This window comes from Lathyrus oleraceus, chromosome 2, assembly GCF_024323335.1.
Source record: "Lathyrus oleraceus cultivar Zhongwan6 chromosome 2, CAAS_Psat_ZW6_1.0, whole genome shotgun sequence".
NCBI lineage: Eukaryota > Viridiplantae > Streptophyta > Magnoliopsida > Fabales > Fabaceae > Lathyrus > Lathyrus oleraceus.
In genome coordinates, this window is record NC_066580.1 from 342,582,699 (window position 1) to 342,610,554 (window position 27,856).

At 35.5% G+C, this 27,856-nt stretch overlaps 3 protein-coding genes across 3 annotated transcripts; all 3 read left to right on the top strand.

The window, feature by feature from the left end:
* Nucleotides 1-767: 767 nt before the first annotated feature.
* Nucleotides 768-2,087, top strand: LOC127123171 (transcription factor GTE12). The gene is made up of 2 exons (XM_051053419.1): nucleotides 768-808; nucleotides 1,292-2,087. The coding sequence occupies exons 1-2, from the start codon at nucleotides 768-770 to the stop codon at nucleotides 2,085-2,087; spliced, it is 837 nt and encodes a 278-aa protein (XP_050909376.1).
* An 825-nt stretch (nucleotides 2,088-2,912) lies between these two features.
* Nucleotides 2,913-4,332, top strand: LOC127123172 (uncharacterized). Its single transcript, XM_051053420.1, has 5 exons — nucleotides 2,913-3,064; nucleotides 3,161-3,212; nucleotides 3,313-3,450; nucleotides 3,904-4,043; nucleotides 4,190-4,332. The coding sequence occupies exons 1-5, from the start codon at nucleotides 2,913-2,915 to the stop codon at nucleotides 4,323-4,325; spliced, it is 618 nt and encodes a 205-aa protein (XP_050909377.1). The 3' UTR covers nucleotides 4,326-4,332.
* Nucleotides 4,333-4,429: 97 nt separating this feature from the next.
* LOC127123173 (vacuolar protein sorting-associated protein 32 homolog 2) lies at nucleotides 4,430-6,444 on the top strand. Its single transcript, XM_051053421.1, has 7 exons — nucleotides 4,430-4,476; nucleotides 4,568-4,622; nucleotides 4,675-4,729; nucleotides 4,833-4,918; nucleotides 5,010-5,101; nucleotides 5,438-5,552; nucleotides 5,937-6,444. Exons 1-7 carry the CDS (start codon nucleotides 4,430-4,432, stop codon nucleotides 6,141-6,143), a joined length of 657 nt encoding a protein of 218 aa, XP_050909378.1. The 3' UTR covers nucleotides 6,144-6,444.
* Nucleotides 6,445-27,856: the final 21,412 nt, after the last annotated feature.

The following is a 27,856-nucleotide window of genomic DNA, read 5'->3' on the forward strand; positions in this document are numbered from 1 at the left end:
CATAGTAGTTTCAATGAACATTCAAATTGATTTCAAAGCATCATTAACTTTAGCATATCATTGCAACGTCCATCAACACAATAATGATTTCTAACTTCCATACTAACCTCAACTAACATGATCAATGGACTTCTAACTCATGTCACCTCTAATTACTAACAGCTTATTAACTAACATTTTTCATAACATATTTTCCTAACTGTTTTGACTACTAATCTAACTCTCCTAACACAATTAGTTACCTAACAATTTATTAACACAATTGCATACTAGTTTAACAGCTCTAACATCATTTGCTAATAATCATCCAATTCCATAACAATTATAATAATCACTAACAAGTTAGCATACTGACTCAATCACTAAAATGCAATAACAATTCAAACAATCCTAACTCAAGCAATCTATAATTATCACACTAACTGTTACAACAGTCCTAAAACTTCAATTAACATTCACCAAAATCCATTTAACATCCTAACTAGTATTCACCTGTCACCAAACTTTGTAGCTTGTTGTTGTAAATTTTGGGAATATCGGCACGGTTGAGATTGTTGAGATGAGGAGTGCGGTGGCGGAAACGGTGGAGGTTCGGAGGTGAGAGGCGAGTGCGGCGGTCGATTGTTTGGGTGACGGCGGAGGGACCCTCGAAGGCGGAAAATAGGGTTTTCGGAAGTTGAAGGAAGAGAAAGTAAAGGTGATATGGGGATGTCGTGTTTTGGAGTGTCTGCGTGATGTTGTGTGAGTTGAGAAGAAGGTTATGGCTGATGGAGATTGAGGGGAAGAGGAAATGGCGAAAGTTTGTGAGGTGAGTGAAGAAGAGGGAAAACAAAAGAACAGAGAACGAAAATTGAAATGGAGTCTGAAATTTTATTTTAATTAGACCTTAGACAGCGCTTTTGTGGAAAGCGCTTTCTAAGGTATGCCTTAGACAGCGCTTTCCAAAAGCGCTTTCTAAACCCCCCCTTAGACAGCGCTTTTGGTTTTAATTTTTTTTTTAATTTAAAGACTTTAGACAGCGCTTTATCAAAAGCGCTGACTAAGGTCTATATTTAAAAGCGCTTTCTAAAAGCGCTGTCTAAGGGGGGGTCTTAGACAGCGCTTTTAGAAAGCGCTGTCTAAGATCCCCCCTTAGACAGCGCTTTCATTATTTTCTTGGAACATTTTCCGTGTTTTATTTTAATTTTAACCTTAGACAGCGCTTTATTTTAAAAGCGCTGTCTAAGATGCGCTGTTAAAAGTCATTTTTGGCGTAGTGACAACCTCGTAAAAGACTTATCATCAAGTTCAGTTATCCTCCTGGTTCAAGAAAACGCGATTCAGATTCTTGTGCCACAGATGAAAACAAGAGAAGGAAGATTCAAGATTCTGTAAAACCAACCGTATCCTGTTATTGGGTTGATTCAAATTATCAAACCAAATCAACAGCTTTGTCTCAACCAAAGAATAATGGCAATGTTGTTGAAAACAAGAATATGATCAAGAACCAAGTTTCCAAAACAACACATTTGTCTCAACCAAAGAATAATAACATTGTTGTTGAAAACAAGAAGATCATCAAGAACCAAGTTTCCAACACAACACCTTTGTCTCAACCAAATGATAATGACAATGTTGTTGAAGACAAGAAGATGATCAAGAACCAAGTTTCCAAAACAACACCTTTGTCTCAACCAAAGGATAACATGAAGGATTCAACAACAAGAGGTGAAGAATATGGGTTGAAGAAAGCGATGGAGTGTGTTAAGAGGAGGCAATGTTGGTTGATATTGATGAGGATGTTGGTAGACAGAGATGGCTGGGATTTGAAAGATCCTCCAAAAATATCAAAGTCTGATAAGTGTAAGACAAAGGCAATAGGTTTGAAGGAAATAGAGAGAAAAATGAGGTTGTATGCAACAGAGGATGAGTTTGCTAGCGACATGAGACTTGTGTTCTCTAATGCAATGATAACGTATCCTCCAAGGAATCATATTTACCAAATTGCAAAAAAGTTCAGTGACACTTTTGAACACAAATGGAAGTCATTGAAGAATATGTGGGAACTTGAAGATATAAAAAGAAGAAACACTCACAAAAGATACTAAAGAGTGCAACATGTTGTGTTCTTATAGAAACTATTCTCAAGTTATAAACTGTTAGCACCACTACGCCAAAAATGACTTTTAACAGCGCATCTTAGACAACGCTTTTAAAAGAAAGCGCTGTCTAAGGTTAAAATTAAAATAAAACACGGAAAATGTTCCAAAAAAATAATGAAAGCGCTGTCTAAGGGGGGGTCTTAGACAGCGCTTTCTAAAAGCGCTGTCTAAGACCCCTCCTTAGACAGCGCTTTTAGAAAGCGCTTTTAAATATAGACCTTAGTCAGCGCTTTTGATAAAGCGCTGTCTAAAGTCTTTAAATTAAAAAAAAATTAAAACCAAAAGCGCTGTCTAAGGGGGGTTTAGAAAGCGCTTTTGGAAACTCTTGGGTTTTTCAATGAACCCTCGTCTCTCTCACAAAACCGCTCAAACACCGCCTCTCAGACCTCTCTCTCGCGTACTTTCTACCTCAAAGTCGCTCATCAACGAACCCTCTCACGCTCTCAAACTCAAAGAATCATTCTCTCTCAACTCTCACGATATCTCCATTAACAAGCAAGTGAAAAGGATAAAAGGAAAAAAGGAGAAGCTCTTACAAAGTGTCACGGCGGTGGTGAAAGGCGTGAAGAAGCTGGCCTCCCAATCCAGGTAATCGATTTTGAGATTTTAGGGTTTTGTTTGAGATTTTCCGCCTCCGATTTTCTGTTGTTGATTCCTCCTCTCTTACTGATTTGCTCTCTCTATTTATCTCCCAGCTTAGGGTTTCGAATTGGTGCCCTTATGTTCAAAAGCGTATCTCTGCAAAATCCTCTTTGATGTTCTCTGCTAACAATGGACGGCGAAGAAGAAGATGAACAAGTGATAGCTGAAGAAGTTGAAGCCATGAAATCCGTTTATGAAAACGATTGTACCATTCTCAATTCCATTCCTCCTCACTTCCATTATCCCTCAAACCCAGAACCGCTGATGTTTCTTCTCACCAGGTTCCCAATTTTTCTTCAAACCCCTAATTTCATTTTTTTTAACTTTTCATAATTCTAATTCAATTATTCATTAATTAATCCCCATTTTTTAAAATAAATTTCTTTGCAGTTTGTAGAAATTGTTCTTGAGGTACATGCAACTCCACAGGTATGTTTCAGTAGATTAAGGTTATTATACTATGATTGTTGAATTCAATTATCTGTTTATAAATCAGTAGAAGCAACAAAAGCTTATGTGTTTTTTTTAGTATCCAAAAGAACCTCCTTCTGTTGCTATTGTGGATTGCAAGGGTTTGGATCAACATAGACAAAAGCATTTATTGAATCATATTCAAACTAAAGCCAACGAGCTTTCCCCTGGATTAATGCTCGTAGCTCTTTGTGAGGTAATCAATCAACTTATTGTTTTATTTATGATGGAGGTGCATTTTTTTTATAGAATAGTATTATTCATAATTTTACTTCATATCTCTATGTTACTGTTTGTAGATAATCTTATATTCTATACTCAGGATTAGAGTCTGTTTGGATTGACGTATCTGAGTTTATTAGGTAAATTTATGGTTACTTTAGGAATTTATAAAAAACTTAAATGAAGAATATCAACCATTGAAAACTGCTTAATCTTGTGAGACTGCAGACTCATTTATTTATGGTCACTTTGTGCATCTTCCTGCTTTTATGTTTCTGTTGTGATACGTAATCTTTTGCTGTATAGTTTTGACTAAAACTTTGGATAGGGATTGAAGTCGTGGAACCTGAAAAATGAATATAGCTCGTCAAATAATGTTTTTTTGTGCAATAATGATTGATAATTGGTTATTGGAATGTATTTGAAGGAAGCTGTAGAGAAACTCTCAGATATGAATCATCCTGATGGTGATTGTCCATTGTGCTTATTCCCATTGGTGACAGAAGAACACCAAAGTGAAACCTTGCCTTTTATGAAGTTAATGTCTTGCTTTCACTGTTTTCACAGGTAGGGTGCCTATTGATTTTATCCTTCTATTCTATTTTCATTATGTTAGATTTTTTTACGACCTTTGTGTCGTTAATTTTTTCTTGGTTTAACATTACATTTTCAATATCTAATTTTCCCTTCCAATTTCTGTTTATAATTGGCAGTGAATGTATCATTAGATGGTGGAATTGGCTTGAGAGTTCTAAACAAACAGGGTCTTCCAAATCAGATAATGCAACGGCTCGTCGTAACAGGGGTATGTGTAATTGTAAAGTTGCATTTGACGATAGACATGTATAAATATAGTTTTCTTCAGTGTGAGTTACAAATCCAATTGGCCTTGAAGAGCGCTATGCATATTAGTTTTTAACTCCAAAAGAATCAGCGATACAAAAGTGAAACACATGAAGAATGAGTTATCAAATATTTATTCAATTGAAATCATTGATATGTGCTAGCAGTTAAGTAGGATAATTCGAATGGGCAGTGATATTTGACTTGTTTAAAACATATAATATATTGATATAATGAATTTACCTTAGGTTCCCACCTGCGAAAAAATACAAGGATCAACACTTTATGTATTGTTTATTGGAAGTTCAAAAAGGATCGACATTTGGGTGTTGATCCTTGTATTGTTTATTGAAAGTCCAGGGCAGAAGTTGAAAAAGCCAAAGAATCCACTAAAGGAAAGAACAAAAAGGGTAGGTTCTTAAACTGAGTTTTTGTACATGTTCTTCAGTGTTTTCTGTAATCCTACTTTCCTTACTTTTAATTACGCGTGACTCGAGTTTTTGTTTTATACAGCGGCAATTCAATGTTTGAAGAGGAAGAGGTTATATGAACAGCAAATTGAGCAGCTTGGAAACTTCCAGCTGCGTATTCATGACCAGGTGCAAATGCAATCGTATTTGGTATTAGTTCAGACAATGGCTTATATTATTAATCTTCTTTTGCATCTTATGGTGGTGATTTGTGTTATAGATGATAATGTTAGAAGGTGCTAAAGCCACCACGGAAACAGTGGATGCGTTAAGAACAGGAGCCGCTGCTATGAAGGCTATGCAGAAAGCAACGTACATACTGCTATTATATGATTCTAAATCTTTAATGAGCCGTGATAATGATTTATGACATTACTATAGTCCTGTTTTAATTTGTTTATTTGAACTTATCTACTAGCATAAACATTTGTGAGACTGTTTAGAAGAAGTTGTGAAAACACCTTATGACATGTTTATAGCTGTTTTTCATCTACATCCATAAGCTCTTCAATATAGCATATGAAATTATGAATAGCTTATAGTTTGTATGTAAACAAAACACTTATATGATTAACACCTATGCTATAAGTGCTTAATTATGCTGTTCATCCAAACATGACCTAAGTTTGCTTCTGTTTCTTTTTTCAGGAATATTGACGATGTTGACAAAACCATGGATGAGATAAATGAACAGACTGAGAACATGAAGCAGATTCAAGAAGCATTGTCAACTCCAATTGGTGCAGCAGCTGACTTTGATGAGGTAATTATTTACTTATTTGTTATGTCGGTTGCAAACATGATATTTGTACCTTTTGATTGTTTATAGTGTTTTAGAGTGCTAATGCATGTCCATGACTGTTGGGATGGCTCGTAGTTTAATCATAAGAGGGCACGTCACTCACAGTTCAAGGGTAATCTTGTATAGTGGACCGTAGTATTTAAACACAATTGTAATGTATAAACCCTAGACTTGAATAATAGAAAGATACTCCAGCCACACTACAATAGGAGACATAAGCATAATTGATTGAACTCCGTGATCAAATCTCGTGTTCTTTGTTTGCGTTTTTTCCGTATGTGTTTGCTTTTGAACCGGGGTTGTAATTCTAACAATGAGGCATTCTGAATATTTTGTCCTTTTCAGGATGAACTAGAAGCAGAACTTGAAGAATTGGAGAGTGCTGAGTTGGAAGAGCAGCTTCTTCAGCCAGCAACTACAGCTCCTGCTGCCACATCGTACGTCCCAGCTGGGCGGCAACCTACACGCCCTGTTCCTGCAAAGCCAACTCCCGAGGAAGATGAATTGGCAGCTTTGCAGGCTGAGATGGCACAATATAATATACTGTTCTGAACATACTTTTTAGAGGTCATGTTTCATCTGGTCTTGTTTTTTTTTAACATTCTTGTCATGTAAGTTAGTATAACAGATATGTAAAATATGTTAACAAGTGGTAAGGATTTAGTTTGATGAGCTAATTGGATTGAGAAAATTGGCAGTTCTAAGAGTTTTCACTATCACCAGCAGGTGAAAGCAATTGAGTTTTCCTTCAGGCTTTGATATATATAATTTGGGTGGTGTTTATAGCGTCCTATGTATTGATGACACACTCTACAAATTTAAAAATGTCCTTTGTAACTTAGGGAGATTGGAATTGATTGGAATTGGGTCGATACATTTGTAGTATATGTAATGACTTGTAAATGTGTACATAAATTTGTATATATTTTGATACATTTAAGGCAAAATTGGTTTGAATTGGTATATATATATATTTGTTAGCCAAAAATTGGTAGAAAAAAGGCCAAAATGGCATATATAAAATGTGATAATTGTCTGTCAAAATCTGGTTGAAAACAGGTAGAAATTCTGGTTTATAAACCTGGAAAAAATGTGGTTTAAAACAAAAGCTTCAAAAATTTTCGTATACCTTAGACAGCGCTTTTGTAAAAAGCGCTGTCTAAGGGGGGGATTAGAAAGCGCTTTAGGCAAAAGCGCTGTCTAAGGGGGGGGGGGGGGGGGGGGGGCTTAGACAGCGCTTTTTGAAAAGCGCTGTCTAAGGTATACCTAAAAAAATTAAAATAGGAGGGTCTTAGAAAGCGCTTTTGGCCAAAGCGCTGTCTAAGGGGGTGGGGCTTAGACAGCGCTTTTCAAAAGCGCTGTCTAAGGTATACCTAAAAAATTTAAAATAAGAGGGTCTTATAAAGCGCTTTTGGCCAAAGCGCTGTCTAAGGGGGGGGGGCTTAGACAGCGCTTTTAAGATTTAAAAAAGCGCTGTCTAAACCTTTAGCAGCGGAGGTTTAGACAGCGCTTTAAAGCGCTGTCTAAGGCTAAAAAAAGCGCTGTCTAAGGTCTTGTTTGTTGCAGTGCACCAATATGTTTTGAAATCTGTCAAGTTATTGTCAATGAATGTGTAGTATCGTCAATTATTCTTTTATGTAAATTCTGCATAACCTTACAGTGAAATCAAGATACTCTATTCATTGTTTAGAAACTATATCACTGATGTAATTGCTAAATGAGGAACATTAATATAACACAGTCACATTAGTCTTACACAAATTCAATATTGGTTACATGTTCTATTCTTTTTTTTTAATGTCAAACTAGTATTGAAAGCCTTGACATTTTTTACTAAAACAGAAATTTGCTTGCAAGAGAATTATTTTCTCTTCCTTTTTTTCTTTTATGACTGTGACAAGTATCAAAGGGTTCCTTCTCTTAATAATTTCCATCAGAATAAAATTTAAATAATTAATGTATTTAAAGCTAATTTTAAAGTAAATACTTCAATTTTTAAAAATATTATTGAAGTAGTTATTAGAGGAAAAGAGCCAAGCCAGTAGCTACTTAAAATATTCCCTTGTCACATTCCAAAAAATTAGGTTATACCTAAATTTAATTTAAATTTAATTATAAAATCAAACTAATCAAAAATTAATAAGTTTAATGAATATCAAATAATCAACAAAAAAATATTACAAATTGATGTTTGGTTTCCCTAGTCTCAAACTTTTAGACGTGTGAAATCCAATAAACAACAAAAAAATTACATAAAAATAATTAATTATAAGTTTAATGAAACTACAAATCAATAAAAGGTTTTGTTTCAATTGATTAACATGTCATATTATATTTATCCACCTTAAAAAATTTGACTCTAAAATGATGTGGAGAACAAAAATTAAATTAAAACTTTATTTTGAAAAAATTAAATAGAGAAGTTAAAACGTATATATTTTAAATAATAGAAATTGCATTTAAGCTATAATGTAACCGTGTATATAAATATTTTACAAGTCATAATTTAGACAACCACAATATTTCTTGTCCACCTAAAGATATCCTATTCCATTTATATGTAGTCTTATTTCCAACATTTTTTACTTTTTTATATACATTTAAAGATTATATAAAAATGGTAAATGTATATAGTAGTAATTTGAAAAGAGATTTACATTTAGAGACAAACTTTTTATCAAATAAGTGCTTATGTTTAAAACAGAAAGAGATGTTGTTAATGGTCACAATGAAAGATGATGAAAGATGTAAGGACCAATGGTACTTGGATTCAGGTTGCTCATCAAATATGACTGAAAGGAAAGATTGGGTTGTCAATATAAGCCTCTCAATGAAGAACAAGGTGAGATTCACAAATGACAATACCCTAGTCGTTGAAGGTGATCGGAAAATAACAAGTGTACTATTTTGCCTTTGTAGTAATAATGAGGAAAGTTCCCTGAATGTTGATCTCAAGGATTGCTTGAAAATATTGAGTTTCAATTGTTGTTCAATTAAATAAAAACTAAGGTTGGGTATTTTTGGTGCGAATATATAAAAACAATTACAATTAAAATAAATAGTGCAGAGAATGAATTTGAAAGATACGAGAGTAATATGTTAGGGAATGTGTGTGATTTTTCCCTATAACAACTCTAAGTCACTATTTCAATAATAAATATCAATTAATTAATACCAATTCTTAAGGATGTTTTCTCCTAATGCCTTAGTGAGAAAGTATTTAATCATTCATACCTAATCTCTATGTCCATAGAAATTAACCCGTGAAATTAAGTATTATTATATCAAGAACAATTTGGTTTCTATAGGGTATCCCTAGTCCTAGGTAATATCTACTGTAGAATAATATCATGAAAGCATTATCAAAGGCGATCCAACCTAATTAATAATCATATAATAATCTCAATTATTCCGAAAGAGGAAGTGTTAAGCACATCACGAGAATAAGTTAATTACGAAAAATAATACTGTTATTGCAAATATAAACTCAAAGTCATTACAGATTCAAATCAGGGACACCCCCTAACATTGAGGGATTTAGCTACTCATAGTATTCAAGGAAATCAAAATATAAAATTTAGACATTACAAGTAGTCATATGAAACTTGATCTTCAGTTGCTTCTGCTCATGAAAATCCCGTCTCCCCCAAAACCTTGATTTCGCCAATTATGAATCATGTGATTTTTCCTCTTCAAAAGAAAGTGTCCTTTCTTGTCTGAAAAACTCCCCTTTAATAGAAAAATACTCCTCTCTCCTCAAACAGATCCACAAAAGTCAAAAACATCAGCTTTCCATTTGACCAAAATGCCCTTCATTTCAGTTTGGTTACTTTTCACACAACCACTAAAGCTACAATTACCATATTACTAGATGGAAGTAAACAATCATAAAATGAACCACTTAAAGCAAACAAAACAAAAAAATTAATATAAAACTGAAACTAAAACTAAAATTTACGAATACTTTCCTTGGGTTGCCTCCCAAGCAGCGCTCTTTTATTGTCATTAGCTTGATGCCTTATTCCCTCTGTTATGGGGGGTACTTCAGCTTCCGCACCTTGTTGCACTTCTTTTCCATAACTAAGAAACCGTCTTTTTCAGAGGTATGGATTCCTTTGTGCCACAAGTCCTTTCCAACTTCCACATCCTTACCTCAATATTACTTTCTCTTCTTTATCATGGCTTTTGGAATGGAAATAGGAGTTTTTTTCACTCGGGGTTGCTCATGGAGGTGAAAGCAGTTGAGATGGCCTTCTTGAGTCTTTTTTCTGATGTTGGCATGTCACTTTGGCCTTTCACATCTGTCCTGATCATGCCTACTTCATACTGATTTTGTTTTTCCACCTATAGCTTCCTAATTTCAAGAACATTCAAGGTTATTTCATCATCATAAACTTTTAAAGTTAGTGTATTGTGGTCTATGTCGAAATTGCATCGACTTGTCCGCATGAATGGTCGACCAAGAATGATTGGTGTCACTTCATCCTCAGGTATGTCTATGATCACAAAACCAACGGGAAAACTAAATTTCTCTATTGTCACCAATATGTCTTCCGATATCCCATATGCATTCTTTATGGAGTGATATGCAAACTTCATATTTGTCCTTGTATCACATACATTTCCAAGACCAAGCCTTTGGTAGATTGACAATGGCATTAGACTCACACTGGCTCTAGAATCAATTAGTACCTTCTTGAAAGATATGTCTTTTATAGTGCATGGGATTGTGACCTCTCCAGGATCCTTCTGCTTGCTTGGGATTCTCCTACCTGGTGATATTTCACTATGCTTTTCATTAACACTACGCCAAATAAGGGAAAAGAGGGCGCTTATTTTGGCCTATAACAGCGCTTTTAAGCGCCCTCTAATCTGGCGCTGGCATAGGTAAAGACAGCGCTTTGTTCTCCTGGAGAAAGCGCTGTCTAAAGTGGCCACATTATAGTGCGCTTTAAGATAAAAGCGCCCTCTGGAGTGGTCCATAAAGGGACACCTTAGAGGGCGCTTTCTGGAAAAAGCGCCCTCTAAAGTTGTCAGTGTAAAGTGTTTAGAGGGCGCTTTTTGGAAAAAGCGCCCTCTAAAGTTGTCAGTGTAGAGTGTTTAGAGGGCGCTTTCAGGAAAAAGCGCCCTCTAAAGTTGTCAATGTAAAGTGTTTAGAGGGCGCTTTCAGGAAAAAGCGCCCTCTAAAGTTGTCAATGTAAAGTGTTTAGAGGGCGCTTTCTGGACAAAGCACCCTCTAAAGTGTTAGTTATTTTAAAAAAAATTGTTTGAAAAACAGTGGATATATATTTAATTGGTAACCTGTTCGCATGCTGCAAAAGTGTAAAATTCATATTAATTTCATCCTTTAATCCAATGTTATACACCATTAATCCATTGATATATACAACATGAATCCATTAATATAAAACATTAATCCTCCATATATACAACATTAATATATGATTCTTTGATCAACAATATACAACAACATATTCTCAAAGTACTACAATTAAGAGAATAAAACATAGCAACCAACACCCAGTGACCACTGTATCCAAAAGCTGTCTAGTAGTTCTAACCAATACTAAACAAAAACGCCCATCCACCCATGGTGGCAAACATGTTCTGTACATCCAAAAGCTGTCTAGTAGTTCTATCGCACATCCATACAAAATAAGGCTCAACCAAAACAACAGATGGCAGCATAAGTAGTCCCCTGCAAAAAGAACACGTCCAAATGCAAATAACACAGAACTGTCAAAAGGCGATTGAGCAACAAATAGTAAACAATGGCATAAAGTTAAATGACATAGCTAATATTACCTGAATTCCTGCATGGCTGTTAAGGTAAAAATCAAATTCCCTAGGGTGACAAATGTTGGTGTCTACCACGGTTCCTTTGACAATTTAGAACAACAAAATCAGCAAAAAGTGATAAATTCAAATGATAATATATACCAGCTGCGTTGAGAAATATATTGAATAAACCTGGCATAATATTTCCACTTCTATCGGTCTCTTTGGGGTTGACAGGAAAGAGACGGGTGTGATGTCTCTTTTGGACCACTACAAAAGTAACTTTAGGTAGATACCCATCCTCAATTAGTTGGTCTTCAGCACTCCAATGTACTTCAAATTTTACACCCTTGTCTCTTGCACGAATGATTGACTTCATAACAGTCAATCCTCGTTTGATTTACCTGTAATAAAGAAAACAATTAAAATCAGATGACAAATGTAAAAACAATTAAAATCATAAAAGTCATTTTACCTGTAATAAAGAAAACAATTAAAATCATTTGACCTGTACCTTTTTCACTAAGTTCTCTTTCTTTTCTTGGTTGGAATATGTTCTACATGTCTCTTAACAACACGGACGGTTGGATTGATCCAAATACCCTCATTATGATCATTTCTAATATATGAATCATTTGATATAATATTCTCATCTTGATCATTTATGGTAAACGATTCAATCTCAACATCAATATCACCTTGATCTCCAGTGTTTTCATCAATTACTTTGTTGGAAAAAAGAACTATAGACCATTTCGTACTTTTCGGATCATTGACATAGAACACTTGTCTAGCTTGAGAGGCTAGAATAAAAGACTCATCTTTGTATCCCACCCTATTAAGATCCACTTGCAAAAATCCTGACTTATCCATTCGAATGCCGTTATTATTTTCAACCCACTTGCAACCAAATATAGGAATCTGAAACTTCTCATAATCAAACACCCAAATGCGCTCGATAACACCAAAATACGACAGATTTGCAAATTTGGGGTTTAAGTCCTTCACACTTGATATGTGCATTGATTCAGCTACCACGGTGACACCACTATTCTGCATGGTACTTTTATCATCTTGTTCTTTGGTATAAAATGTGTATCCATTAATCGCGTATGCGCTATAAGAAAAAACATGGAAACTTGGACCATATGCTAAGCATCTCAACCTTTCTGTTATTGAAGCGGGATCTGAATAATACTTTGAATAAATATGATCCTTAAACCAAGGTATAAAACATCGATTGTGCTCTCGTACTATCCAATTTTCATTTCTATTGGAATTTAAACCTCGGAGAACATCCTTGTGAATTTCAACATACGGCTCAACCTCATTCTCATTGTGCAGAACATACAAATGCACTTGATCCCGTTCGACCCTTGATACTGCCACGATTTTATTTCCAATTAGATTTTTTCCTTCTTTCTTTTCGACAAGCTGAGACTTGGGGAGTCCGATTGACTGAACATTAGACAAATATTCAGTACAAAACTCAATCGCTTCTTCAACAATGTATCTTTCAACCATACAACCTTCTGGTCGACTTCGGTTCTTCACGTACCCTTTTAATATTTTCATATAACGTTCAACAGGGTACATCCATCTCATATAAGCTGGTCCACACAATTGTGTCTCTTTCACAAGATGAACAACTAGATGTACCATTATGTCAAAAAATGATGGAGGAAAAAACATTTCAAGCTCACACAAAGTAATAACGATTTCTTTTTGCAACATTGGTAAGATCGCAGGATTGATCACCTTACTGCAAATTGACTTGAAGAAAGAACACAACTTAGTTATAGAGCTTCTTACTTTTTCTAGAAGAATAGAACGTATACCTATTGGGAGAAAATGTTCCATTATAACATGGCAATCATGGGTCTTTAAACTCTTTAACTTGAGGTCTTTCATAGACACAAGTCTTCTAATATCTGAAGAGTACCCTTCTGGAACTTTAACTTCACTTAGAAACTTACACAATGTTTTTTTCTCCTTTCTAGATAGAGTATAAGCAGCAGGAGGTAGATATGTTCGTTTTCCTTTCTTCAAGGGTCCTAATTCAGTTCTTATTCCCATCGCTATCAAGTCCTTTCTTGCCTTAAGGCCATCCTTAGACTTTCCTTGTATATTGAGTAACGTGCCAATAACACTTTCAAATACATTTTTTTCAATATGCATAACATCAAGAAAATGTCTCACATACAAGGACTTCCAATACGGCAATTCAAAAAAAACTGACCTCTTCTTCCACCCACTTTTGACAAGTGTGTGGGCAAAAGGCTTGCCAAACTGAGTATCCAAATCTTTCACCTTTTCAAAAATTTGATCACCCGTCAATATAGGTGGAGCTCTGCCTTGTTCTGTCTCTCCATTGAACGCCTTTCTCCATCCACGGTAGTGATGATTTGAATTTAAGAATCTCCGATGACCGAGAAAGACATTCTTCTGACCAAACTCCAAGCGCTTCCAATCTGTTTTATCTTCACAAATAGGACACACACATTGACCTTTTATGCTATACCCTGATAGATTTCCGTATGCTGGAAAATCATTAATTGTGCCAAACAACATCGCCCTCAAGTTGAAACTTTCTTTCCTATATCCATCATAAACCTCCACACCGGTCTCCCACAAAATCTTTAAATCTTCGATTAAGGGCTTCAAGTACACGTCTATGTCATTCCCTGGTTGTTTAGGTCCAGAAATCAACATAGACAACATCATGTACTTACGCTTCATACATAGCCATGGAGGTAGGTTATAAATCATAATAATCACAGGCCATGTACTGTGTGAGATACTCTGGATACCGTGTGGGTTCATTCCATCAGTAGATAATGCCAAGCGAAGGTTTCTTGATTCTTCTCCAAATTCAGGATAATCATTATCAATTTTCAACCACTGTGGTGAATCTGCCGGATGTCGATACTTTCCATCTATAAGTCTTTCATCTGCATGCCAGGTCAAGTGTCTTGAATCGGTTTCACTACGAAACATGCGTCTAAATCTCGGAATAACAGGAAAATACCACAAGACTTTTGCTGGAGACAACTTGTTCTTATATCGCGAGACACCGCATTTAGGACACTCATTTAACGATGCATACTCATTTCGAAACAAAACGCAATCGTTTGGACATGCATGTATCTTATCATAGCTCATGCCAATAGAGCACAACATCTTTTTGGTCTCATATGTTCGATTGGGAAGAACATTATCCTCAGGAAGCATATCTTTCAAAAGGGCTAATAACTCTGTGAAACTTTTATCCGACCACCCATTGCCCGCCTTTAAGTTGTACAACTTTAATACCGCAGACAATCTTGTGAATTTAGTGCAACCATCATACAAAGGTTTCTCTGCATCACTTACCAACCTCTCAAACATTTCGGGACAATCCTTAAGATCTCCTTCAAGTGCTTCTGCAATCTCTTCAACTCGATCACAATCGTATGTATCTGCGCCACTATAGTTTGAGGCATAGGTCGTACTATCCCCCGGTTCAACATTATCGTTACTTTTCTCACCATGCAAATTCCAACATGTATAACTTCGATCAATTCCATGCCTCATTAGATGCGATGTCAACTGAACTGCGTCAACCCGTTTCCCATAACAACAACCCAAGCAAGGACATATCATTCTACTGGGGTCTTCGGCGTGCGCAACGGCAAACTTAACGAATTCTGATACCCCATTCTCGTACTCTCTCGACAATCGATTGGAAGACATCCATGTATTATCCATGACTAATTAGAATAAACAAAAAACAATTTCAGAAGAGTTCAAACACATTCGGACCTAGGTTTCTAATGATACTGGTGTTGACACAAAATCATATGTTCATAGGTCGTATAACCCATTGTATCCGCTATCATGGTCACTAAAAACCAACCGTCAATTTCCTATTGCATCCGCTATCATGGTCGAAACAAACGTAGAAGGAGGAAACGCGCAGTAATAAGGTAAAACAGAAATTGGGCAAAGCTAAAACAAAGCAATAACATAAAACAGTAATTGGGAAAAGCGTGTACCTTTTATTGGTAGAAGGAGGAAACGCGCATGTAGATCCAACAGAGGTGGAAGGAAAACGCCTCAGAACCCTAACGTGAAAAAGAACGCTAATAACAGATAGTGAAATAACAAAACGCGCAGTATGTTATAATTTTAATGTTTACTAAAGGGGACATTAGAGGGCGCTTGTGGAAAAAAAGCGCCCTCTAAAGGGGGCCTAAGAGGGCGCTTATGAAAGCGCTCTCTAAGGCTTTCCAGAAGCGCTTTATAAGCTGGAAATGCACGTGGACTTATAACAGCGCTTTATTAAAAGCGCCCTCTAAGGGTAACCTTAGAGGGCGCTTTCTAAAAAGCGCCATGTATTGTTGTCCCTCTATCTCCTCCTTATTTTTTCGTTTCACCTTAGAGGGCGCTTGTGGAAACAAAGCGCCCTCTAAAGGGGGCCAAAGAGGGCGCTTATGAAAGCGCTCTCTAAGGCTTTCCAAAAGCGCTTTATAAGCTGGAAATGCACATTATAACAGTGCTTTATTAAAAGCACCCTCTAAGGGTAATCTTAGAGGGCGCTTTCTAAAAAGCGCCATGTATTGTTGTCCCTCTATCTCCTCCTTATTTTTTCGCTTCACCTTAGAGGGCGCTTTGTTACAAAAGCGCCCTCTAAAGTGCGCTGTCTATTGCTCCTTATTTTTCGCTTCACTTTAGAGGGCGCTTTTGTAATAAAGCGCCCTCTAAGGTGCGCTGTCTATTCCAGTTTTTGGCGTAGTGTAAAGGCTACCAACCCATCTTCTATTGGTCTCTTTTCAGTGATTACCTCTTTCATGAATATTTTGTACATGAGCATTTGCTCGAGTGCTTCAAAGAAAGGCATATTGCTATCTATCTTTTTGAACACTGTGATGAATTTCTCAAGGTTTGTCTCTTTTGGATCCTTCTTTGTCACTCTCTAAGGGTAGGGTAACTTAATCACAAGTTTAGCCTCTTTTTTATTTTTCTCTTCAATTGGCTTTACTAGTGGTATCACTTCTTCTTTTTCTTTCTTATTTTCCCTCACTTCCATAACTACCTCCATGACATGGTCATCCTTTGTTGCCCTCTCTTCTTCATCTTTAAAACCTTTCTGACTTCTTGTCGTGACAACATTAACATTCTCATGACTTCTAGGATTTTGTACTGTTTCACTTGGGAGGGAACCTTGTGCTCGAGAACCTGTTATTTGTTGTGCTATCTGACCCATCTGAACTTCAATATGTTTGATAGAAGCAGCAATGTTCCTCTGATTATTTCTTGTTTCTTCTTGGAATTCATAATTTTAAGCTGACATATTTTCAAAGGCAAGTTCCCAATTGGCCTTTTTGGGTGCTTGTTGCTGATATTACTGTGGTTGGTTGTGATATTAAATGGGACCCTGCTTTTGAACATTCCCTTGCTGATCTTTCCAGGAAAATTTTGGATGATTCTTCCAGCCTGGATTATAAGTGTTAGAATAAGGGTTGTTCTGCTTTAGAAATTTTATCTCTTCCATTTGTTGCGTGGTTGCAACACATTATATAGTTAAATGAGGCCCGCCACAAATTCCATAACCGACATCTTGGACCGGTTGAATTTGAGCTATCTGTTGCGTACCAACATTCATTTCTTTAAGTTTCTTTTCAACTTTTGTAGCAATTGTGTCTTTTATCCTTATTTTATTGGTTTCAAGATTCAGATCAATAACTCTTTCAGATTTACTTGAACACCTATCATATAACTCCAAATGCTCATTTGTAGCTATTGCCTCAATGATCTTTTTAATACTTGTGTGTCACACCCCAAATTTTACCCCTAGATTTCATAATCATTTTCCCCCTAGACATCATTCATGCATAGCAAACCTCAAGATCAATATATGTCTGGTTTGTTTCATCTATAAATTAGGGTTTTCCTCAAAGAGCTCAAAGGATCGATCAATCAAATATTTGGATTGATCACCAATAAATCAAGTTGATCATTTCCATAGTATTGCAAATCAACAAAAGCAAGGGCGGTTTCGAACACTTTTTTGACAAAAAGGAGTGAAAGATGCCCACATTTGATAGCTCAAATAAGCAAACTTGGGCATCTAACAGGGGTCAAATTTTTTTGGCTTCCCTCCTTTTCTAGAATGGGTATCTATCTCAAGTAGATATGGGGTGGTTCTTTTGTGAATTTGTGGTACCCCTATAATGCTACTCGATGTTGGATTGGCTCTCGGTGTTAACTATGAACTTACGGTGTCCTTCCGATGTTGACCTTGTAATCACCCTGACACTGGCAGAGAGTAGGGGGGTAGCCAGTGCGCACAGTGAATTACAAGGCTTGGGCCCGTCCTTCATGGAAATTACCTTCATACCTCAGTGTAACCCTAAATCGGGATTTGTAAATCCTTTCTTTCATTATTCTGTGGATTTCTAAAGAAAATTAAAGACCTTGACAATAAGGAATTGAGGGGGAAATGATGATTGAACGAGTCGACTATGATAGATCTTTGCGCTTACTTTAAAATTCTCTCAATTTCGAGATCTGAAGGAGCTATGAGCAATGATATTGGAAAACGAACATGAAGCACGTAAATTATTGAAATCAAAGGCTAAATGTGTTTCTGATTCGGTAGCCTAAGGAGGCTACAATTCGGTAAAGCAGAAATTGGATATGAATATGAGGAAATCGTAGGAATCAAAAGTTGATTCCCACATACGACACCACTATTCTGTTTCAAATCTAGAAATGAATAATTGATGATCTTGAACGGTGGCTCTGATCTCCGTTACAACGGTGGGAGATGGACCAACATGGTTAACACTCAAATGCCCAAGTGACTTCAAGATTCAAGATGGATATAGTGTGTCGCGATTGGAAAATTTAGAGAGTCACCATCATCCTTTATTTGTTCATAAGGAACAGGGAAATAATGATAAAACCTAATATTAAGGATGAGACCTAGGGTTCAGAAGTCAGCTAAGCAAGAGGAAGATATTAGGAACCCCTCACTTCCATTGTACCTAATGGGATCCTCCTCTAAATCTAGGGTTAGTGTGCTTGTCTAAGGGAAGTTTGCTTATGCTATTTATTATTGCTTAATTTATTTATTTACACGGGAATATGTTGCTAAGGGAAAAATATTAAAAACGGGACAAAGAAAATGTATTTTTGGTTATTATACTCGCTAGAGGGCTACGACTATATGCCTACGTACCCTCATGTTTGATAAAGGATCAGAGCACCGTAGCTCTTCTAGAAAATGTTTGTTTGTTTTATTGATTTTAGATCGTAAAAAGTTCTCCACACATCGGGGTGAAGAGATGTTTAATTTGAAAAATGCCTCGATGCACAAGGGCATCAGACTTATAATTTGAGTGTGTGAAATTGATTTTAAATGACTCGTTAATTGCAAAGAACTTATGGTTAATTTAATTTAAAAATTAAATTAAATGTCATATGTACATAATTATTTTTTAAAATTGAGAAAATATTAAACAGAGCCAATTAGTAAAAGAAAGATTAATATTTTTGTCAAACTATGTATTATTAGTTACATATCTTTTTATAATCTCAAACTAGTATTGAAAGCCTTAACATGTTTGTCAATTAATGTATTATTAGTTTTCAATTCTGTCAAGTTATTATCAAGCATTCTAAGTAATTGCTAACTTAATTAGAAAGGAGGAAAAAATACAACACTGTCACATCATAGTCTAATACAATTTTTTCACTATTGGTTACAATACATAGCTTTTTTGAATGTCAAAGGTACAAATTAGTGTTGAAAGCTTTTAACATGTTTTACTAAAACAGAATTTTAATATTGTTTGTATAGTTAATTTCTTGATAAAGTTCATAATTGTATCGTAATGTAATGATAGCAAAACTTGAGTTATTTATTAGAAAGTTAATAGCAGTTAGATTACATGTAACTGTGGTTGATTCATATTGCAAGGAGATTTGTGTTTCGTAATTAAAACAAGTAGTAAATGCTTCTAGTTACTTCTCGTTGGAAGTATTATTATAAGTAGTTGCTTCTCTCCATGCACAAGGCAACAATATATTACGTCACTACCATGCACCTGCACATAAAGTTAAGACAGAAAAATTAAGTATGCTTAAATTGGACCATGGTATAAATCATCACTTACTAAATCCATTTGAAATGCATAAATGGACAAAATATTCTCAGAGAACAAAAATTCAATCTATACTTAAGATTAATTCTCAAAACATATTATCTAAATAAGCTAAGTTTTAAGCCATATTGATGGTAAGATACGAGATCTTGTTATATTGAGGTCGTCTCCCACTCTGATTATTGTTTCCACATCTATTTTACCATTGACCTTGGTTTCTGTTGTTCTGGGAAGCTTGAGCATGTAAAGGCTGATGTTGTGGTTGATACTTAGACGGTTGTTGTTGGTATTGGAGAGCAGCAACATATGGGTAATATGGCATGGGAGGCATAGGAGCTTGCCAAGTAGGGTGAACATTTGCCATGACAACATTGATCTCTCCTTCCGTCCTCTTGGCGAAGCTACCTTGAGGTTTCTTGGCTATTGCCTACTGATTAGCAGTGCCAACAATCTTCCCAGTTTTCAATACATTCGCTAATTGTCACAACGTCAGAGAAATTTTAGGACATATTACCAACCATTTTCTCTAAGTACAAACAATGAAGCGTGCTCATGAAAATATCAACCAATTATTTATCGAACAACATAGGTCTAACGTGAGCAACCATTTCTCGCCATATTTGAGCGTACTCTTTATAGGTTTCGTTCATTCTCTGAATCTGATTTTGCAACTGCAGTCTTGTACGAGCCATGTCCAAGTTGTATTTATACTGTTTCAAAAAGGCTTCAGACAAGTCTTTTCCAAGATAGGATCTTGTTGCGTTCGAGGCCAATATACTAGTCAAGAGATGCCTCATACATGCTATATTGAAAGCAATGAATAAGCAACGCGTCATTATCAATGTAGGAAGTCATCTTCCTGCAGTACATGGTGATGTGGCTTCTCAGACAGCTAAGCCCTTTGTATTTTTGTAGATATGATGCCTTTAACTTTGGAGGTAAGACCACGTTTGGTACAAGACATAATTCTTTCGCGTCCATACCATACGCGGAAAACCCCTCAATAACCTTGATGCGATCATTTAACAACTGATATTCAGCATGCTTGGTTTCAATTCCACCAGGACCATTCTGATTGATAACCAGACCTTGCAGATAAGCTTGAGAATTAGGAAACTAAGCAGCTTGTGGTGTAGTTTGAGCATGTTCTTGGGGATAAGCAGGTTAAGGAAACATTTAAGTAGGATACATTGCACCAGAATTAACAGTCTGACCAGGTTGGACCCCATAGGGAGCATAGGGTGCCCAGGATAAGCAAACGGAGGTACAACAACCGAAGGTGCCCCAGGATGGGCAATAGGCATTCTAGATTGAAGGCCTTGGTACAAATATTGAGCAGTAGGCTGAATAGCTTGAGAAGTAGTTTCAATATGAATGTGAGGACCTCTGTATTCAGGCTCATTTTCAGTAAGTGCCTTAGCAGTTACAACCACTCGAGTTTGTTGAGGTTGTTCCTCGTGATTGTCAACGTCCACTACTTGAAGAGATAGATGGGGAGGCATTCTCCGTGGATGAACAGTAAAATTTCCATTGACCGGATGCACATGCATTGGCTGGTTGATTCGAGATACAACAGAATGCACACTAGGCCCTAAAATAGAGCCTAGTTGATTTGAGATAGAATATATTTTCCCCTAGCTTGTCACACTCTGTCTAAATTTTTTTTTTTGCGAATGTTTGTAGGGTACCAAATTTCTCTAAGGGTTGATTCGAGTTAGAACATATAGAATTTTTTCTCAATGATTCAAGTTCTTCAAAGCAACAGTTCATTTTCTTCTAGTTTATTTTGGAAAATATCAAAGTTGTTGAGAAATTTGTATTCATCGTCATCACTGTCATCATAATCATTTAAGATAATGATGATGATAGTGATGACGATGAATCTGAATTACTCAACAAATTGATGCTTTTCAAAATAAACTAGAAGAGAATGAATTGTTGCTTTGAAGAACCTGAAGCATTGAACTAAATTCTATATGTTAAAGAGCAAGAGATGAATTACAAGATCCATGCAATTCGAAAAATAGTGGATCATCTAAGTGGTTTTTCAAGAATAATATAATTTTTCAAATTATTATCTTTAAATAAAATTTGAATGGTTGTATATGTTTATTGAGGGGTAAGGGAAAAACAGTAATCCACATATTTTATAATAAACTCATATACATATCACCGCGGTTGAAATATATAACTGTGGTGAATTGTTAATATTATATGTGCTTTAATTAAATTGATGTTATTGGGTTTCGAACCCATGAACTATATATATATCACAACAGTTATTAACTATAACCGTTGTGATAGGTAGCACACTACCTACTTTATCACTACGGTCAATCACCTATGGTGGAAAGCAACACATTTACAACCACATCCTACCTAACCACGGCTGGTTAACCGTCATGGTATCCCTTTTACAATCATGGTGAAAAGGTCTTTACATAATAGTGGGTGATTCTATCTCCTTCTAACAGCCAAACACGTTTTTCTATTTGGATCCACCAAGCCTCCTCACCTTTTAGGATGTCATTTAGCACTTTCTCAACTTCAAAGATATCTTTGAAATTATCTTAGATATGTACTTGTCTTCTAAGGCTTCGGGTATAAGGTTGAAAGTGTCCATAGCTAGGGGACACCATATGGTTCCTGCTATAACTTTTTTCCGCTTTGTTGATGATTTTCCCCCTAAATTCTATAGATCTGATCCAAGGTCCGAAAGATTGTTTAGCATTGGGTTCCACGGATTTTTTTCTAGCTTGAGTGCATAAATCTTTTGAATGTCCAATGATACCACAGTTGAAACAAAATAAATGGATTTTCTCATATTTGAAGTCCACCCATGTAGTACCATCTTTAACATCGTCGAGATACATTCCTAACTAAAGGGTCTTTCTAGAGTCAAATAGGATTTTTTTTTTAACAATTGTGGCCTTATTTGGGTAGCTATATAGTTCAGACTCTAAAACCTTTCCAAGCTTTACTCCGATTTTACACCTCATCTGTTTAGATCTGATTTTTCAGAGATATTCCCCAAATTGTGACCAAACTAAAGTCTAAGTCTTTGTAATTGCAGGATTCCATAGTCTTTGTAATTGCAGGATTCCATAGTCTTTGTAATTGCAGGATTGTCCGTGGAGATATGTTTGAGCCCCAATTCTAATTCCACAACTTTTATACCTACTAGGTCACACCAAATTCCAGCTAGACCAAATTATAGGGATAGTTTATGAATAAGCTTTTGAGATAGGAACTTTCCAAGACCAAATATTTTAGTTCTTTATACGCTTCTTGCACATCCTCATCGTCCCAGACGCAAAAACCCGGGTCTTCAGCAGAATCTTGATTAGGAATGTTGGTATCTATGAACTGATGAGCACTTTTTTGTTGATAGTCTTGCTTGTTGATTTTTTCTCCTGTTGATATATTTGATGTAACATGCAGAACCGAAGAAGACAAATCAATGACTAGATCCCTGTAGGAGCTAAACCTTTTACCATTGTCCAACAGTCTTTTATCGTCCATGGAGTCTGAATGCAGCACACCGAAAAAATAAGCAAAATCGAAAAGGAACCGAGTAAAACACCTGATAACGATCTAAAAAGACAGACTTTGCAAAACCGGGTGCTCATAAGGGAATGATCAACCACTAGAGACAGATATAGGAACCAGAAACACCAAGTTGACAGAGAAAGAAAAGATGGCGGAATTCTTGCAAATCGCAAAAAAAAAATCAAGAAAAAACTCAGGAGTAACCTGAAATAAAAAGAACACTCACTCTAAATTACAGAAATATAGAGGAGGAAATGAGAAATCAGCTTAAGAGAGATAACAAAAGTCGAGGACACGGAAGTACAAAACAAGAAAAGAGATTCCACGATAGACAATCAAATAAACTTTTCATAGTCAAAATTATTGACTTTATTCTTGATTTGCATATTTCTTGTATCCCATTGAAATTGCTCTATTCTAAGTTTTGTGCACGAGAGTTTGACACTAGTCACTTATTTTACAAATAACAATAGAAAAAACTAAAATTAAGTTTAGTGTTCTATAGATATATTGAAATACACAATTAAATTTATTATGATGAATTTTTATTATATAAATCTTAAATTTATATAATTCTGAATTAAAAACTAACTTTTTAAATTTTGTGAAATTTAATCGATAAGAGATAGATTTTTTATGGATTTTCCGTGCAAATAAAGGAAAATGAACAAAATTATTTAAAATTTAAAAAAAATTAATTTTATAAATAAGAAAAATAAGTAGATCAAAATAATATTTTAAAAATTAAAATATAAATAGACATTAATTTTCATGTATTGGCGAGTAAGTTTATCAATGTTTGTTAAAGGAAAAGTAAAGCATTATTTATATGAGTGTCACAATTTATCGATAAATAGTGTAAAACATCTTGTATCAATTAAACTTATTTAAATATATTTATTAAATATTTTAATTTTAAATTAATAATTTTAAAACAAAAACAAAAGGATAAATTAAAATTATTCCGTTGTAAAAATATTTATTAATATTCAAAGACTTATTTTTTAAAGAGATTAATTTTTATACACTGTCAGTCTAAAATATTTTACACAGTCGATTCATCACCATCACCCGTTTGTATTATTTTATAGAATTTTAAAATAAAAGTCAAACTTGTTTTGACATCCAACGGCTATGATTAGTTGACGGTGTAAAAAAAATTTACACTGTCAGTGTATTTCAATTAAATCCTTTTTTAAATGACCTTTGCGCTTGTTTGTTATAATTTTTAAAACAAAATAAAAAATAAAAAAAATCATTTTTTGTTTGTTATAAAATTTTAAGAGGTTTTAAAAAAAATCAAATGAGAAGCTAGTTAGAACAACTTCTCATAAAGAAATTAAAGTTGCGATGACTCATTCATAATAAAATTTTAAATAATAATTAAAAAAAACAGATTGAATTTTTAAAGTTGTTTTCAGATTAATTATCAAATTACTCCACTTTTAAAAGGAGACGTCAGATGAATTGACGTCTGCTCTTAAATTTAGAGAGGAGACGCCAATTGGATTGGTTAGTGCACCTAGTGCTGTCAATCCAATGGACGCATGTGTGTTGATTTTTACAGGAGACGCCAATTGGTGTCAAACCTGTGTGTTTCGTATTTTTTTTTTGGAAAACATTGTACATTTTAGATAAAGTTGAAATCAAAACAATTCATATTAATATTAATATGTGTTTACACAAAAAGACTAATGTCGATGACCGGGATCACTTAACCGATCTCCGGTCCCACATCCCCTAGCTACCATAACTCGTGGCCCTAACCCACATTGATGATTCATCCCAGGTGTTTGAGTATCTGAGGACCCAGGAACATCACCACCAACTGCAGGAGATTGTCTGAGATATTTAGACAAATCAGCGTAGTCTTGTGTATGCATTGAAGGGCTACCGCCATAGCTGAGTTCATGATCCATGTCAAAGTAGTTGGGTTGTGTATGAGTTGTTGGAGGACGACCAAGATGATTGAAGGGAGACATTGGTGTGAATGACACGTCGAGGAAAGGTTGAAATGATTGTTGTGGTGTTTGGTAGCCATATGATTCTTGAAGGTTTTGGTTTTATGATGTTTGAGCTTCTTGGTTATAGTAGGAGGAGGGACGGTTGATGTTAAATGATCGCTGAGTGTTTTGGCTAAGACGACTATGATAGGGTGATGTGTTGGGTGCATAGCGATGTTGGGTGTCTTGATGATGATCTACTTGTTTGTGGTGGTACGAGGTATGCTCTTAGTATTGTGGTTGGGTGTTTGACATGTTAGGGTTGTAGGTTTGTGTGTTTGTGGATTGGAAATTTTGATGGATAGGGGGTTGTGAGTAACCGGTTTGACAATGTTGTCAAGGGTTAGATGTTGAACCTTCTGGTGTGTAAGTTTCCTAGTGTGGATCGTATAGGTATATATCCTCGGCGATGAACTCAAATCCAATGGATCTGTACTAAACCATATAATTACGAGTTGGTTTTTCTTCGGTTGGCATCACAACGTTAGTTAAGACATGGTCTTGTCGGTGCTTCCATTTTCGACACACAGATCTGGCAAAGTTTTACCATGGGTTAAAGTTCCATTGGTCGTTAACTTTGCGTAAATTCCATTCTTCAAGGTTTGTCGGGGGATCTGGGATGTGTTGAAGCATATCGAACTGCAATTTAACACGATTACTATTGTGCATATCCACAGTGGTGAATCTTATGATCGGTGTGCATGCAGTCCAAACAGTTACGTCTTGTTCATTAATTTCATGGTCATGATTCAAATTTAGATATGAACCCCAAATGAATTGAAATGTGAACATATATTAGATTATAAATTTGTTAGAAGAAATTAACAAATTATTAATAATTAGTTTAATGAAAATACATCTGTCGGTTGAAGGTGATCCAAGAGATTGCGATACTGGGTAATACAGTGTCTAGGACATCTGTTATAACTCATACCACGTGCCGACCATCTGCACCATAAAAGTAAAAATATTATTTAGAGATAATAATCGCTAAAGTAAGTAAATATAGTCCATTTTTAAAAACTTACTTTTGTGCGTACGAAAATGTGAATGGTTGTTGTTGACGGGCACTAGGGATGGTAGTCTGGACCAACCCCATGATAGGAGCAAAACGTCACATCCAGAAAATGTAGATGTGTCTTTGTGTGCATTTTTACACAAAGAGCTATAAAGATAAGCCAAACAAGTAGACCCTCAATTATAACTTCTTATTCTATCTACATGTCTTAGTAAAGGTAAATACATAACATGCATACTAGAACCACTACCTTCGGGAAATAAAAATAAACCAATTAAAAGCATAATATAACACCTAGTTTTTATTATTCGAGCCTTTTTGGTAGAATTCTCATCTAACTATAAGTTGTTATGATATGCCTTAAGGCGTGAAAGGAGTATACCTTGATCTCTCGAGTTATCATCTAACAAGTTAGAATTCAAGAGGTCCATGCAAATTGAATTCGCATAGTTGGTTTTATTATTTACCGCCTTACCTTCGATAGGCAGTCCCAATAACATATAGACATCTTTTAACGTCACGGTACATTCACCGGTTTGAAACCAGAATGTGTGTGTCTCGGGACGCCATCTTTCACATAATGCAAGAATAAATTTATTATCAACCGACCAAGATATTATTTTGCTTACATGTCCAAAATCAGCGAGTTTGACATAAGGTTGAATAATCACGTCCATGTGAACAAATTCGTGGACACGAGTTCGAAACCTAGAAACATCCTAAAAAATAAAAATTAAAATAAGTTACTTTATAAAAAATAAACAACAAAATAAGTTACTTTAAAAAAAACAAATTAAGTTACTTTAGAAAAATAATACAAGAGTTAAATGCTTACATAAGTTGTTATGTTTTCAATTATGCCTCTATACGATTCACCCATAGTGAGCAGAGACATCTTGTCGTAGTAAATATATGAAAGAATGGTTGTTACAGTTGAAAGAGTGGTTGTTGCAGAGGAAGAAGTCATTGTTGGTGATGAAGAAGTGAAACTTGTATGAATATTTATAATGAGAGACATGCAAAGACATGCAAAAGTTTGGATGCATGGATAATTGGGCTTGATGTAGGCGTCAATTGGTTTGGCTTACACATGCAATCTTACAATGCAAGCGTCATATGGATTGTCGCCTCCTAGGCTTGCATGCATGCATGGTCTTCACATAGGGTGCAGGCTGCATGGCTATCTACATGCAGAATTTCGAGGTCTTTAAGGTGCCACATGGACTGGCGCCCATGTACTAATATTACATGCAGACGCCAATAGGACTGACGCTAGGGTTTGCATGCATGCCATGTTACATGGATATTTAAGTGTCTTACCATTTCATCCTACAATCAACATAAATTCATCTGCACCAAAAATTTACTTTCCATCTGCACCCAAATATTACAATGTCATCTGCATCCAAATATATTATCAATGCTCACTACAACGGTGAGACATATGAGTCTGATATATACGAGATTTCTTTTTGAAACACCGATACTATCTGCTTTACGATCAAGAGAAATTCAAATTTCTTGCATTTTAAAAAACGAATTGAATCTTGCATAGGATCTGGTCTTGCGTCACAAATCACGTATCAAAATCCAATTTATTTCTAGAATAGTCAATGTAAATTTGACCCGCTAAAGGTACGGGACGATGAAGATGTTGAATATATGTTTGTTAGTCACGGAAATTCTGGTTGCAACTCTATTGAGTTATATATTACTCTTCAACCAAGTATACTGTCTCAGCAATCTCAGATAATTAATAAAGTTGAATCT

Excerpts from the sequence above, each read along its gene's own strand:
- LOC127123171 (XM_051053419.1), top strand. The coding sequence starts at position 768 with ATGGAGATTGAGGGGAAGAGGAAATGGCGAAAGTTTGTGAG. Across the intron at positions 809-1,291 it reads AAATGGCGAAAGTTTGTGAG|TTATCCTCCTGGTTCAAGAA; the intron begins GTGAGTGAAGAA and ends CATCAAGTTCAG.
- LOC127123172 (XM_051053420.1), top strand. The coding sequence starts at position 2,913 with ATGGACGGCGAAGAAGAAGATGAACAAGTGATAGCTGAAGAAGTTGAA. Across the intron at positions 3,213-3,312 it reads AGGTACATGCAACTCCACAG|TATCCAAAAGAACCTCCTTC; the intron begins GTATGTTTCAGT and ends TGTTTTTTTTAG. Across the intron at positions 3,451-3,903 it reads TGCTCGTAGCTCTTTGTGAG|GAAGCTGTAGAGAAACTCTC; the intron begins GTAATCAATCAA and ends ATGTATTTGAAG.
- LOC127123173 (XM_051053421.1), top strand. The coding sequence starts at position 4,430 with ATGAAGAATGAGTTATCAAATATTTATTCAATTGAAATCATTGATAT. Across the intron at positions 4,477-4,567 it reads TCAATTGAAATCATTGATAT|GTTCCCACCTGCGAAAAAAT; the intron begins GTGCTAGCAGTT and ends AATTTACCTTAG. Across the intron at positions 4,623-4,674 it reads TTATGTATTGTTTATTGGAA|TCCAGGGCAGAAGTTGAAAA; the intron begins GTTCAAAAAGGA and ends GTTTATTGAAAG.